Source organism: Caretta caretta, chromosome 13 (genome assembly GCF_965140235.1).
Source record: "Caretta caretta isolate rCarCar2 chromosome 13, rCarCar1.hap1, whole genome shotgun sequence".
NCBI classification, from domain to species: Eukaryota; Metazoa; Chordata; order Testudines; family Cheloniidae; genus Caretta; species Caretta caretta.
In genome coordinates, this window is record NC_134218.1 from 33,234,500 (window position 1) to 33,250,455 (window position 15,956).

Below are 15,956 nucleotides of genomic sequence, written 5' to 3' on the forward strand. Positions count from 1 at the left end.
AAATTAAAAACAAGGTAATGTTGCAATAGCTGGGGAAGGCGGCCCACACTCTGAACACCAAGTGGATTAGGGTTATGTTATGTTACCCAAGTGGGTGGGTCCGTACTTGTCATAAATATAAAGGGAAGGGTAACTACCTTCCTGTATACAGTACTATAAAATCCCTCCTGGCCAGAGGCACAAAATCCTTTTACCTGTAAAGGGTTAAGAAGCTCAGGTAACCTGGCTGGCATCTTGCCCCAATAAGGGGGCAAGATACTTTCAACTCTGGGGAGGCGGGAGAAGGTTTTGGTTTGTCTGTTCTGTGTGCTTGCTGGATACAGATCAAGGAAGCAAGCAATCCAACTCCATTAGAATTAGTAATTAACCTAAGCTGCTCGAAATAAGCTTAGGGGGTCTTTCATGTGGGTCCCCACATCTGTACCCTAGAGTTCAGAGTGGGGAGGAAACCCTGACATGGTGGCAGAGCGGTGGGATCATTTTGAACCAGAGATCATTTTGAATCAGAAACACAAACCTTGGGAATTTTTTTCTTCTTTTAGCTGCTTGGGGAAAGCAGGAGCTGAGAATAGCTGGAGTTTTTTTTTTTTTCCCCTTTTCTCTCTCTTTTCCTGGAGGCAGAGGTGTTATTATTTTTTTTTTTTACAAAGGTGTTAACTACGGCCAGGAAATTCAGAAGCAGGTTTTTTTTTCTTTTTAGCTCTCAGGTAAGCTAGTCAATCAGAAGCTAGAATGGCAAAAAACAACGTCCAACAAAAACGAGTATTAGCTAAATTTGAAGCTGAAGAGAGACAAAAAGAACATGACAGACAGATAGCCTTAAAACACTTGGAGTTGGAAGCAGAGGAGAGGAAAGAGGCGAAAGGCTTGGAGGTGGAGGTGGAGGCGGAGAAGCACCGCTTGGAGACGGAGTTAGCTGGAAAATGCTAAGCTGAATTTACCAGCTAACCCTACTAATCCTTCTCTGGGTGCTGCTCCACCACTCAAGGAAATTTCCTACCTACAAGGTAGGCAATGATACAGAGGCCTTAGAAAATTTCGAAAGAGCCTGCCTTGGGTATGGCATCTCTACAGATCAGTATATCGTGGAGCTGAGGCAGCAGCTCAGTGGACCCTTAGCAGAGGTGGCAGCTGAAATGCCTAAGGCATCCATGAACAGCTACAAACTTTTTAAAGACAAGGCCAGGATTTAAATGGGGCTAACACCCGAGCAGGCCCGTCGGTGGTTCAGAGCCCTAAGGTGGAAACCAGATGTGTCATTTATCCGACACGACTAGCACATTGTGAAACATTGGGATGCCTGGATATCAGGAGCAAGTGTTCAATCTCCAGAAGAGTTGTGCTTCATAAGCAAATGGAGCAGTTCTTAGAGGGTGTTCCTGAGGAAATAGAAAGGTACATCATAGATGGGAAGCCCAAAACTGTAATTGCGGCAGGGGAGATTGGAGCCAAATGGGTGGAGCTGGCAGAAAAGAAAAAAACTGGTAGCAGTTGGAGCGAATATCAGAAGGGGCAACCCGAAACAAAACCCTATCACTGTGGGCCAACCAAGGCCCAACCTACATCCCAAGGAAAACCCCACACACCTTACTGCCCCACCACACTTGTCTCCAGCAACCAACCTTGCCCCAGTGATCAGTCAGCTGGGCTATGTTTTAAATGTAATGAGGTGGGGCATGTAAAGGCCAACTGCCCCAAGAACCTCAACAGATTGCAGTTCATTACACCACAATCACACCAAAGGTCCCCAGGCCCAGATACCTCCCAGATACCCTCAGAGTGAAGGGAAACCGTGAGTTGTGGGTGGGAAGAAGGTTGTTGCGTGGAGGGACACTGGAGCACAAGTGTCAGCTATCCACCAGTCCTTAGTGGACCCCAAATTAATCAACCCAGAGGCTCAAGTGACAATTCAACCCTTCATGTCAAATTCTTTAAACTTGCCTACAGCCAAGTTGCCTGTCCAGTACAAGGGCTGGTCAGGAATGTGGACTTTTGCAGTCTATGATGATTATCATGCTGATGGGGGAAGACTTGACCAATCATGTGAAGCTAGCCAAGAGGGTGGGGATGGTCACCCGCAGCCAGGCTAAACAAATCTTCACAACTAGCTCCGTTTCTGAGCCTTCTACAAGGCCCCAGTCTGTGTTACCAGAGACTCAAACTGAGATGGTGGAACCGGACCCCATGCCAACATCTGCGACAGCAGTAGTGGATCCAGTCACAGAGACCCAGCCAGAGCCAGTCCCAGAACCAGAACCAGCGGAGCAACCAGCACCAGAATCATTGCCAGCACTGAATCCAGCGCTTGCAACCCTAACACCAGAGAGCACCACTGAGCCTGCCCTGGCAACAGCAGCTAAACCTGCGCAAGAGGCTCAACTGGAGCCTGAAATCCAACATAGTGCACCAGCGGAGAGCAGTTCACAGTCAATGGAAACAACCCCATCCCCTACATCGCTTCCAGAGGGACCAAGCCCGAGCCCACAATCCACTGAGGAACTGATGTCTATAGCATCAAGGGAACAGTTCCAGGCCAAACAGGAAGCAGATGAAAGCCTCCAGAGAGCTTGGACAGCGGCATGGAGCAACCCACTGCCTCTCAGCTCTTCTAATCGATTCGGTTTGTTGTAGGAAAAGGAATTTTGTACAAGGAAACTTTTTCTGGTGGACACCATGAAGACTGGCATCCTCAAAGACAGTTGGTAGTTCCAACAAAGTACTGGGTAAAACTCTTGAGCTTAGCGCATGATCATCCTAGTGGCCATGCTGGGGTGAACAGAACCAAAGACCATTTGAGAAAGTCATTCCATTGGGAGGGAATGGGCAAGGACGTTTCTAGGTATGTCCGGTCTTGTGAGGTGTGCCAAAGAGTGGGAAAACCCCAAGACCTGGTCAAAGCCCCTCTCCAGCCACTCCCCATCATTGAGGTTCCATTTCAGCGAGTAGCTGTGGATATTCTGGGTCCTTTTCTGAAAAAGACACCCAGAGGAAAGCAGTAAAAAATGACTTCCCTGGATTTTGCCACCCGATGGCTGGAAGCAGTAGCTCTAAGCAACACCAGGGCTAAAAGTGTGTGCCAGGCATTAACAGATATTTTTGCCAGGGTAGGTTGGTCCTCCGACATCCTGACAGATTCAGGAACTAATTTCATGGCAGGAACCATGGAAAGCCTTTAGGAAGCTCATGGGGTGAACCACTTGGAGGCAACCCTTTACCACCATCAAAGGAATAGCTTGGTGGAGAAGTTTAATGGAACTTTGGGGGTCATGATACATAAATTCATAAATGAGCACTCTAATGATTGGGACCTAGTGTTGCAGCAGTTGCTTTTGCCTAGAGAGCTGTACCACATCCCAGTTTAGGGTTTTCACCATTTGAACTTGTGTATGCCTGCGAGGTTAAGGGGACATTGCAATTGGTGAAGCAGCAATGGGAGGGGTTTATGCCTTCTCCAGGAACTAACATTCTGGACTTTGTAAACAACCTACAAAACACCCTCCCAACCTCTTTAGCCCTTGCTTGAGAAAACCTAAACATGCTCAGGAAGAGCAAAAAGCCTGTTATGATAAACATTCCAGAAAGCGTTCCTTCAAAGTAGGGGACCAGGTCATGGTCTTGAAGGCACTCCAGGCCTGTAAGATGAAAGCGTCATGGGAAGGGCGATTCATGGTCCAAGAGTGCCTGGGAGCTGTTAACTATCTCATAGCATCCCCCACCTCACACCTAAAGCCTAAGAGAAAAGGAGTACTTGTGGCACCTTAGAGACTAACAAATTTATTAGAGCATAAGCTTCCGTGAGCTAGAGCTCACTTCATCGGATGCACACATTGGAAAATATAGTGGGGAGATTTTATATACACAAAGAACATGAAACAATGGGTGTTACCATGCATACTATAATGAGAGTGATCAGGAAAGATGAGCTATTACCAGCAGGAGTGTGGGGGAGGGGAGCGGGGGGAAGGAACCTTTTGTAGTGATAATCAAGGTGGGCCATATCCAGCAGTTTACAAGAACAGGAGGAGAGGAAATAGTTTTACTTTGTGTAATGACACATCCACTCCCACTCTCTATTCAAGCCTAAGTTAATTGTATCCAGTTTGCAAATTAATTCCAATTCAGGAGTCTCTCATTGGAGTCTGTTTTTGAAGTTTTTTTGTTGAAGAATTGCCACTTTTAGGACTGTATTCAAGTGCCCAAAGAGATTGAAGTGTTATCCGACTGGTTTTTGAATGTTATAATTCTTGACGTCTGATTTGTGTCCATTTATTCTTTTACGTGGAGACTGTCCAGTTTGGCCAAAGTACGTGGCAGAGGGGCATTGCTGGCACATGATGGCATATATCACATTGGTAGATGCGCAGGTGAACGAGCCTCTGATAGTGTGGCTGATGTGATTAGGCCCCATGATGGTGTCCCCTGAATAGACATGTGGACACAGTTGGCAACGGGCTTTGTTGCAAGGATAGGTTCCTGGGTTAGTGTTTTTGTTGTGTGGTGTGTGGTTGCTGGTGAGTATTTGCTTCAGGTTGGGGGGCTGTCTGTAAGCAAGGACTGGCCTGTCTCCCAAGATCTGTGAGAGTGATGGGTCATCCTTCAGGATAGGTTGTAGATCCTTGATGATGCGTTGGAGAGGTTTTAGTTGGGGGCTGAGGGTGATGGATAGTGGTGTTCTGTTATTTTCTTTCTTGGGCCTGTCCTGCAGTAGGTAACTTCTGGGTACTCTTCTGGCTCTGTCAGTCTGTTTCTTCATTTCAGCAGGTGGGTATTGTAGTTGTAAGAATGCTTGATAGAGATCTTGTAGGTGTTTGTCTCTGTCTGAGGGGTTGGAGCAAATGCGGTTGTATTATAGAGCTTGGCTGTAGAGAATGGATTGTGTGGTGTGGTCTGGATGAAAGCTGGAGGCATGTAGGTAAGTATAGCGGGCAGTAGGTTTCCGGTATAGGGTGGTGTTTATGTGACCATCGCTTAATAGCACCGTAGTGTCCAGGAAGTGGATCTTTTGTGTGGACTCATCCAGGCTGAGGTTGATGGTGGGATGGAAATTGTTGAAATCATGGTGGAATTCCTCAAGGGCTTCTTTTCCATGGGGCCAGATGATGAAGATGTCATCAGCGTAGTGCAAGTAGAGTAGGGGCATTAGGGACAAGAGCTGAGGAAGCGTTGTTCTAAGTCAGCCATAAAAATGTTGGCATACTGTGGGGCCATGCGGGTACCCCTAGCAGTGCCGCTGATTTGAAGGTATACATTGTCCTCAAATGTGAAATAGCTATGGGTGAGGACAAAGTCACAAAGTTCAGCCACCGGGTTTGCCGTGACATTATTGGGGATACTGTTCCTGATGGCTTGTAGTCCATCTTTGCGTGGAATGTTGGTGTAGAGGGCTTCTACATCCATAGTGGCCAGGATGGTGTTATCAGGAAGATCACCGATGGACTGTAGTTTCCTCAGGAAGTCAGTGCTGTCTTGAAGATAGCTGGGAGTGCTGGGAGTGTAGGGCCTGAGGAGGGAGTCTACATAGCCAGACAATCCTGCTGTCAGGGTGCCAATGCCTGAGATGATGGGGCGCCCAGGATTTCCAGGTTTATGGATCTTGGGTAGTAGATAGAATATCCCAGGTCGGGGTTCCAGTGGTGTGTCTGTGCGGATTTGTTCTTGTGCTTTTTCAGGGAGTTTCTTGAGCAGATGGTGTAGTTTCTTTTGGTAACCCTCAGTGGGATCAGAGGGTAATGGCTTGTAGAAAGTAGTGTTGAAGAGCTGCCTCTCAGCCTCTTGTTCAAATTCCGACCTATTCATCTACAAAAAGTTTTCGAGCGCATAAGGGAGGCAGGACTAACAGTTAAGGCTAAAAAGTGTCAAATAGGCCTAAACAGAGTGACTTACCTTGGACACCAGGTGGATCAAGGAACTATCAATCCCCTACAAGCCAAAGTGGATGCTGTCCCAAAGTAAAAAAAACAGGTCCAATCCTTCTTAGGCTTGGCCGGATATTACAGGCGATTTGTACTGCAATACAGCCAAATCGCCGCCCCACTGACAGACCTAACCAAAAAGAAACAGCCAAATGCAGTTCAGTGGACTGAAGAGTGTCAAAAGGCCTTTAACCAGCTTAAAGCGACACTCATGTCTGACCCTGTGCTAAGGGCCCCAAGACTTTGACAAACCGTTCCTAGTAACCACAGATGCGTCCAAGTGTGGTGTGGGAGCAGTTTTAATGCAAGAAGGACCGGACCAAGAATTCCATCCTGTCGTGTTTCTCAGCAAGAAACTGTCTGAGAGGGAAAGCCACTGGTCAATCAGTGAAAAGGAATGCTCCGCCATTGTGTACGTGCTGGAAAAGCTACACCCATATGTTTGGGGTGGCGTTTCCACCTGCAAACCGACCATGCTGTGCTGAAGTGGCTTCACACTGTCAAGGACAATAACAAAAAACTTCTTTGGTGGAGTTTAGCTCTCCAAGATTTTGATTTTGAAATACAACACATCTCAGGAGCTTCTAACAAAGTGGCTGATGCACTTTCCCATGAAATGTTCCCAGAATCAACTGGTTAAAATCATCCCTGAAATGTGGAAAATACTGTTAGTTTTTATATAGTCAGTAGTATATCTAAAAGGTACATGTGCCTTATTAACTCTGTTTTCTCCTAGAGCTCCAGGAAGAAATCACAACCAGTGTGGAACCGTCTGTCCAACACTATCTGTGATTTGGGGGGGCATGTCATAAATATAAATGGAAGGGTAACAACCTTCCTGTATACAGTACTATAAAATCCCTCCTGGCCAGAGGCACAAAATCCTTTTACCTGTAAAGGGTTAAGAAGCTCAGGTAACCTGGCTGGCACCTGACCAAAAGGACCAATAAGGGGACAAGATACTTTCAAATCTGGGGTGGGGGGGAGGTGGGGAGGTTTTGGTCTGTCTGTTCTGTGTGCTTGCCAGACACAGATCAAGGAAGCAAGAAATCCAACTCCATTATAATTAGTAAGTACTCGCAAGGGAATGTGTTGGCTTATTTTTGTTTTGGCTTGTGATTTTCTCTGTGCTGAGAGGAAGGTGTATTCCTGGTTTTCTTTTTGTAACTTTAAAGTTTGGCCCAGAGGGAAATCCTCTGTGTTTTTGAATCTGATTGCCCTTAAGATTATCTTCCATTCTAATTTTACAGAGGTGCTTCTTTTACCGTTTTTCTTTCTAATAAAGTTCTGTTTCTTTTAGAATCTGATTGGGTTTTTTTGTGTGTCCTAAAAAACCGCAAGGTTGGTCTGTGCTCATCTTGTTTATTCTCAAGCCTCCCCAGGAAAGGGGGTGTGTGGGAGTAAGAACTCCAAGTGGTCCTTTCCCTGAGTTTGTCTAAATTACTTCATGGTGGCAGCGTTACCTAATCCAAGGTACAAGGGAGAACTTGTGCCTTGGGGAGTTTTTAACCTAAGCTGGTAGAAATAAGCTTAGGGAGTCTTTCTTGTGGGTCCCCATGTCTGTACCCTAGAGTTCAGAGTGGGGAGGGAACCCTGACAATCTCACTATAGCTCACATGCTACAAAATCTTGCATCTTAGAATGATGAGCCAGAGCCAAAATCTTTGTAGGTAAGGGAAAGATTCTCAGTCACTGACTACAAGGAGTTTTGTATCAGGACCCGTACGGGACTAGGGAAACAGTTATTTTCTGCATGTCTGACATGGACTAGGATTCTTGTCTCCCCTGCCCACTCTCAAAATAAACGCTTGCAGATTACATTCACGTTTTACAATACAACAATCCACCTCCACCTTTCCCTTCCCACATACACAGCATATTCCCTCACACTGTGGGAGAAGGAACCCCTCGCTCTTTCAGCAAAGACCAGAAGGATGAGTGAAAATTAGGTCATCAAGTGTCTAAGTGGGGATTTTCAAAGGAGCATAGAAAGCTTAGCTGCTGAACTCCCTTTGATATTCAAAGGCAGTTGGGTGCCTAACTCCCTTAGATTTCTAAAAAAATCACAGCCAATGTCAAGAAGGAGATTTGAACTTTTTTCATGTGGCAGGTTTAGGGTCTTCTAGGCCTGCATTTGGAGTTCCAGGTCCAGAGATCAGACTGACCTGGGAGCTTTATCCAAGAATTTTTTAACTAGGGAGCATTTCATGTTCTGGTTACTATAAAATAGAATTGACATTGGTTCCTTTTTTTGCTATTATTCTAGCAGATCTACTCATCTAATACATCAGAAGAACAGAGATTTCCATTGAGATCAGAAGTTCTGTCTGCATTAATTTCCTTTGAAATGAGACATTCCCTTTTTTCTGTTGCTTTGTCTTTTGGTTCAACAGTTCTCCTATCGCTGTTATTTTCCCTGTGGTATCAGTTGTTTTCCATAACTTCCCCTTTGAATTTAGTAATAAGACTGTCCTTGTACTGTTGTTTTTCCTTTCTGAAAATAAATATTAACTTTCCTGTATACAATAATTTCAAATTCCCACCAGCAGAACTATCAAGGGAGATTACATCATCTCATATGAAGGAGAAATGATCAACCAGGAGAGACCACAATTTCTCTGAAAGGGAATATCAACAAACTATACCAAGAAGAGCTGTAGGACCCAGACACCCAGATAGGAACCCAAAGCTCAGTTTACTGAGATAATGTAACAATATCAATAGTGGATAAGACTGGAAAATGTAGTGCAAAAACTGTAAACTTATCTCAGGAAATCTGAAGAAAGGGTTAGGGTTAAGGTGCAATAGATCATCAGTGTGAAAGGTAAATCAGCACAGTTAAAATGAACTAATTTGATTTAGAAAAGAGAAATGCCTACTCAGGCATCCACCACGTCAGAAACAGTGTGACTGCATGTTCAATCCAGGGGGAAAGTAAATGAAGTGTGATGCGGGGACACTGCACACTATATTCTTCATAGCGATATTATTATGTTACGATTATAGCATAATTATGACGCATTTTGTGCAAGATGGGTCATGTAAGGTGTCATTGGAAACATTGTGATTTGATTAATATGATTATTCTATTTCTAGGCATGTATCATTTTTGTATCTGAAGTTATGAATATGGACTATGTATCTGTATTTCAAATGTAGTTACACCTTGGTAGCTCCCACTAGGCAAGATGCTTTCAGTCTACATATCTGGTTGGGAAGGGCCTATTCAGGGTAATGAGCCATTAGGGAAAACAATAGGCCTTAGGAGAAGCTTATCCCCCACCTGGTGAGCCTTCCTGAGAACACTCCAGAGAGCCTGTAAGTAATGGTTGCTATGATTCTATAAGGGCAGGTGACCAGACCACATGACTCTGGACTCCATCTTGGGGTGTCTTTATTTTTTCACACACTGGTCCAGGCACCAAGTTTTGAAAGAAAGGGTTGCCGCCCTGTGCTAAGGCTATAAAAGGCAGGGAGCGATATCAACGGTTCTTCTTCACTCCTCACACAAGAAGACTCCTGGAAAGACCTAAGGAACACACTCTGAACTGGGGAAGTGCTTGAAGCAGGCTAAAGGGATTTTAGCCTGTGTATGAGACCTGAGAAACCCTAACTGCAAAGCAAATGCAGCCTGTGCCTTGAGAATCTGCAAGACCGCCGGTATCATCAGTCAGGGTGAGCAACTGCTCAGTCATAGTCAATCTAACCGGTGTGTTATGCTTAGTTTGTGTTTTTGTTTGTTTGCTGGTAATCTGCTTTGATCTGTTTCCTATCCCTTATTGTTACTCAAAATCTGTGTTTTGTAGTTAAACTTGTTTGCTGTTTAACATAAACCAGTGTGTCTTTAAGTGAAATATCTTGGGAAAAATCTCAGGTTGGTTAGCACAAGTATGCATATTCCTCTCCACATTGAGGGAGAGGCAAACTGGGTAACAAATTCCTACTGGTCGGTGTTTTGACCAGGGTGGTACAGCTCTGTGGTCCTAGGCTGGAGCTTTTGTGGCTTCTCTATTGTTGGTTCATGCAGTGGCTGGTCAGAGAGCCTGCATGAAAATGAGCTGGGTGTGTCCCTAACTGTGTAAATGCTGGAGGAAGTGTAGGACTGGGAGCGGGTCTGCAAATTGCCACAGCAGCACAGTGTCAGAGGGAGCTGGACTGGATGGGCTCAGTGGAACCACAGTTCCAAGTAGCACCCCGTGGGGAAGCCATCAAAAATGGGTAATGCAAAACATGCCTAAGCAAGAGTAATGGATGGCTCTCAGATTTAGAACATGAGAATGGCCAGACTGGGTCAGACCAAAGGTCCATTTAGCCCAGTATCCTGTCTTCTGACAATGGCCAATGCCAGGTGCTTCAGAGGGAATGAACGGAAGAGGTAATCATCAAGTGATCCATCCCCTGTCACCCATTCCCTTTTTCCTGTACCATGTTATTACTGGTTATTTAGTCTCTTGACTATATTTTATAATAAACCAAAGTGAGTGAAGCCATTTACTATACAATTCAGCAACACTAAACAACATTGTATTGGTTGCAATATAATTAAAGAGAGAATGGTATCTGTTGGATTGGTTTGTTCACGTCATCAGATCAATACTTCCCCCCGAGTCAACTTCCCATCACCGACCAGACGCCTACTGTATGAGTTGTCACCCTGTTAGTAGATACAAAATAGGGGCCAAGCCATTCTTTATCTCACTATGGCTCACATGCGCCAACATCTTGCATCTCATATTATAATCATGAGCCAGATCCAAAGTCCTTTGTAGTTAAGGGAAAGACTCTCAGTCATTGAGTACAAGGGGTTTTGTGCCAGGCCCCTTACAGGGCAAAGGCAACAGATATTTTCTTCATGTCTGACATGGGCTAGGATCCATGTCTCCCCTGCCCACTCTCAAAATAAACTATCACAGACTATATTCATGTTTTACAGTAGAGCAATCCATCTCCACCTTTCCCATCCCACATACACAGCATATTCCTTCACATCAATGTTCCCTTTAATTTTTCTATCCATATGCAGAGTGAATTTTGTGATGCGCACCAATATAGAGGTGATGTGTGACACCAGTAAAAACAAAAAAAACGTAGCTATAATATATATTTTTGAAAAGTTACCATAGGGAAAATTACTCCATCCAGGACAGGTTAGGCATTTTAATACTAACTAGTCAAAGAATTAAATTTAAGCATAAGAGAGAAATAAAATTATGTAATGCATAGACCAGTCAAAAACTGCAATAACAGCACTTGGAAAGAATGAAATTTCAGAGAATACATGTGCATTGCAGGAAATAACAACAACAACACAAGTATGTGTTGGGAGGTGAGTGTGAAAGAGACAGTGTGTGTATGTGTGAGAGACACAAAGCCTGTGTGTGTGAGAGAGAGAGAGAGTGCGTGTGTCAGAGACAGAATGTATGTGTGTGTGTGAGAGACACAGAGAGAGTGTTCAGAGTAGCAGCCGTGTTAGTCTGTATCTGCAAAAAGAAAAGGAGGACTTGTGGCACCTTAGAGACTAACACATTTATTGGAGCATAAGCTTGAAGTGAGCTGTAGCTCACGAAAGCTTAGAGACAGTGTGTGTGTGTCTGAGTGAGAGAGAGACACAGGGACAGAGTGGAGTATGCCAGCTGCTGGGGATGCGTAGGAGAGACCGTGCTTTGTCTTTTTAAGGCACTCCCACCAGAAAGCTGAGACCGAAGCAGCTTTCAGAAGCTCTCTGCTCCTGAGCCCTGTCCCCCACTCCTGCTCTGCGGAGATGGGGTACGTGGGCAGGGGGGAGTGGGGGAGGGGACACCCTGACATCAGCGCCCCTCCTGCCCCCTGTGCTCTGCACAGCAAGCAGCAGGGTCCCGGGAGCCGCTTGCAAGGGGCCCCAAGGCAGAGAGCAGGAGCAATGCAGCTGCAGAGCAGTGGGGGGAAGGGTACCCGAACACACGCCACCCTGCGCGGCTCTGCTAATCAGTGCACGTCACTTGATTCACTCCTGCTCAGTTGCACAGCCATGCAGCTTAGAGGGAACACTTTATCTTTTCTCTATGCAATAATTTCAGATTCCCACTAGCAGAACTATCAAGGAAGATTACCTCATCTCACATGAAGGCAAAATTACCAACCGGGGAGACCACAATTTCTGTGACAGGGAATAACAACAAAATACACCAAGGAGCACTGTAGGATCCAGACATCCAAGTAGTAACCCAAACTCAGTTTGCTGAGATAATGGAAGACTATCAAGGGTAGAAGATATTGGAAAATGTAGTGCAAAGACTATAAACTTATCTCAGAAAATCTGCAGGAAGGGTTATGGTTAGGGGGCAGCTGGCAATAGAGTATCCGTGTGACAGATAAAGCAGCACAGTTAAAATGAAATAATTTAGAAAAGAAAAATACCTGCTCAGGTACCTGATTTAGAAAAGAAAAATACCTGCTCAGGCATCTAGCGTGTCAGAAAGAATAGGATTGCTTGTTCAATCCAGGGGGAATGTAAATAAAAGTAGAAGGGTTAAAGCAAAACATGCCCAGGAAAGATAAATGAATGGCTCTCAGATTTAGAAAGTAAAAACATAAGAACGGCCATACTGGGTCAGAGCAAAGGTCCATCTAGCCCAGTATTCTGTCTTCCAACAGTGGCCAGTGCCAGGTGCCCCAGAGGGAATGAACAAGTGACCCATTCCCTGTCACCCATTCCCAGCTTCTGGCAAACAAAGGCTAGGGACACCATCCCTGCCCATCCTGACGAACAGCCATTGATGGACCTATCCTCCATGACTTTATCTAATTTATTGACTCCTTGTGTGTATATTTTATTGCTCGTCAAATTATGAAACAAAAACATTGTCTGTCTTCTCTGTGTGTGTGTGTTTTTCTGGATTTCCATTTTTCTGTCAGACATTCATGTTGCACTAGTGTCAATGTACCATCGCCACTCCTGATGTAGGCATAGTTCATATGGGTGCATCATAAGTCAGTGGATGAAGAGATCAGATGGCAGGATATATCAAGAAGCGTGTAGAGGAAAAGCAAAGAAGAGATTTCAGACTTCTTGGCTCTGATACCTTTTCTTTAACAGCAAGGATCTGCTACTTCTCTTTAAACAGATCTGTATTTTATTGTTCATAAAATTTGGAGAAAGAAACAATCTCTCTCTTTCTCTCTCTGTATTTTTGTCTCATTCTGTCTATGTATCTCTTCCTTTTTTCTCCCATTTTTCATTTTTCTCCAGGCACATTCTCCCTTCTGGATAAAAATGACTCTCTTATTTCTCTCTTAATGAGTTTTCATTTTTACCTCACTTACATTTCTTTATATGGGGTTGGATTCCGATCTCAGTTGCACTTGTGTAAATCCACATGAAGCGGATGCAATTTACCCTGGTGTAACTGAGATCAGGAAACGGCCCACAGTCTGTGTTTAGGGTTTGTTTGTGTCTTTGTCTGTTTCTCAGCTGCATCTATCAACTGGTGCAAATTAAAATTTGCATCTGCTGGGATAGAGAACAGCTGGATAGACCTTCATACAGACCACAGCCTCCTTAGTGTTTCAGTATCTGTCTTATGGGGAATGTCTACACTGCATCTAGGCAGTGTAATTCCCTGCTCTGGTAGACCTACACACACAATCTTTGATTGAGCTATTGAGCTGAAAATAGCAGTGTAGCCTTGGCAGCACAGACTAGCTGCCCGAGCCCAATCCCATCTGAGATCCCAGCTACGTACACAGGTAGCCATCCCAAAGGGCTGCATGTGCTGCCATGTTCTCACTGCTTGTTTTATCCTGCCAGCTTGATCAAAGCTTGTGCATGTGTGTCTACCCAAGGTGGGAATTACACCTCCCAGCTGCTGGGGAGACGTACCCATGGTTGAACTCTAAATATCTTTCATTTCCAATCTACTGATCTTTTGTTATGTCTTCTAGATTTCTTGATGTGACACTGATATGATAAAGATATTTCAAAATCCCAGCCTAAAGGTATTTAAAGTTGAAGAGAGCCAAGGGAGTTAGATGGGACATTTCCGTAATTCAGTAGGATTCCATGCTCTTATTTCAGCTATATTGGAAGCTGAACCTCTTAAGGATAGGAGTCTTCCCTCTGTTTTTTGACAACTTCACTTTCCAGTGGAGAGATGCAGTGTTACGAGGTTACCTACTCCAGGTTTCTGCCAGTGTAATCGACAGCACAACCTGACTGCGTGCACTCGATCAATATTTAATGGTCTTCTGTTTCTAGATACATATTATGGAGAAAGCAGAAGTAAGAAATCAAACGCCCATTGTGGAATTCATCCTCTTAGGATTTGGGAATGTTCCTGAACTGCAGACCCTTCTCTTCCTCGCGTTTCTGGTGATATACATTGTGACTGTCTCCGGAAACATTCTCTTCGTTGCACTAGTTGTGGCTGATCAGCAACTTCACATCCCCATGTACTTTTTACTGGGGAACTTGTCCTGCCTGGAGATTTGCTACACCTCCACCATCCTGCCCAGGCTGCTGGCCAGTCTCCTGACTGGGGACAGAACCATTTCTGTTAAGGGCTGCATTGTGCAATTATATTTCTTTGGTATCCTGTCAAATACAGAAAATCTGCTGCTCACGGCAATGTCTTATGATCGGTATTTAGCGATATGCAATCCACTCCGTTATGCTGCTCTGATGAATGGCAGGGTTTGTTGGCAGCTTGTGGCAGGGTCCTGGATAAGTAGCTTACTGCTCTGCACCATTGTAATTATTTTCTTCTTCCAATTAACGTTCTGTGATTCCAAAGAAATTGACCATTTCTTTTGCGATTTTTCACCCATGATAAAGCTGTCCTGTGTTGACACCCAGACTCTGGAACTGTTGACATTTTTTATCGCTGTCATAGGGACATTTGTGCCCTTTCTTCTGACTCTGACATCCTACATTTGTATCATCACCACCATCCTGAGAATCCCTTCCAGCATCGGGAGGCAAAAGGCATTTTCCACCTGTTCCTCTCACCTCATTGTGCTTGCAATTTTGTATGTGACCGTATTAACTGTCTATGTAATTCCAACAGCCAACACTCCCAAGGTCCTACAAAAAATATTCTCTGTCTTCTACACAGTCCTGACTCCTATGATCAACCCTGTCATCTATAGCCTGAGAAACAAGGAGGTCAAAGAGTCCCTAAGAAAAGCTATTCTTAAACTAGTATCTCAGTGAAACAGGCATAGAATGTAAAAGTATCAATTTTAGCATATAATAAATAGAGAAGAAAAGGAGTACTTGTGGCACCTTAGAGACTAACCAATTTATTTGAGCATGAGCTTTCGTGAGCTACAGCTCACTTCATCGGATGCATACCGTGGAAACTGCTTCAGACTTTATATACACACAGAGAATATGAAACAATACCTCCTCCCACCCCACTGTCCTGCTGGAAATAGCTTATCTAAAGTGATCATCAGGTTGGGCCATTTCCAGCACAAATCCAGGTTTTCTCACCCTCCACCCCCCCACACAAATTCACTCTCCTGCTGGTGATAGCCCATCCAAAGTGACAACTCTTTACACAATGTGCATGATAATCAAGTTGGGCCATTTCCTGCACAAATCCAGGTTCTCTCACCCCCTCATCCCCCTCCCAAAAACCACACACACAAACTCACTATCCTGCTGGTAATAGCTCATCCAAAGTGACCACATACAGACTAACACGGCTGTTACTCTGAAACTTGATAGCAGGGTTACCCCTTTCTTTCTTTCTTTCTTTCTTTCTTTCTTTCTTTCTTTCTTTCTTTCTTTCTTTCTTTCTTTCTCTTCCTGTTACTCTGCTACTTTTTGAGCATTCATCTTTCATACATTTAATAGACATTTCTTTATACAAAACTTCATACTGTAAGAAACATTCTTTATAAAAATTGGGCTTTTTTTCCAAACTCACGTTTCAGTAAAGCACTCTGGCTCATTCATGCATACATGAACACTATGTCCAAATTCTGCTAGGAGCTTACCATCTTTTGGGTGGTTCTGGGTCTCTTCCACTCCCACTGAAGCCAATGAAAGTCATTCTCCACTTT

The 15,956-nt window shown here is 44.4% G+C and overlaps 1 protein-coding gene across 1 annotated transcript; it reads left to right on the plus strand.

The window, feature by feature from the left end:
* Positions 1-14,151: 14,151 nt before the first annotated feature.
* LOC142068738 (olfactory receptor 6C75-like) lies at positions 14,152-15,099 on the plus strand. The gene has a single exon (XM_075118550.1). The coding sequence runs from the start codon at positions 14,155-14,157 to the stop codon at positions 15,097-15,099; it is 945 nt and encodes a 314-aa protein (XP_074974651.1). The 5' UTR covers positions 14,152-14,154.
* The last annotated feature ends 857 nt before the right edge of the window (positions 15,100-15,956 follow it).

What these genes read in the sequence shown, in the direction of transcription:
- LOC142068738 (XM_075118550.1), top strand. Translation starts at nt 14,155, where the DNA reads ATGGAGAAAGCAGAAGTAAGAAATCAAACGCCCATTGTGGAATTCATC.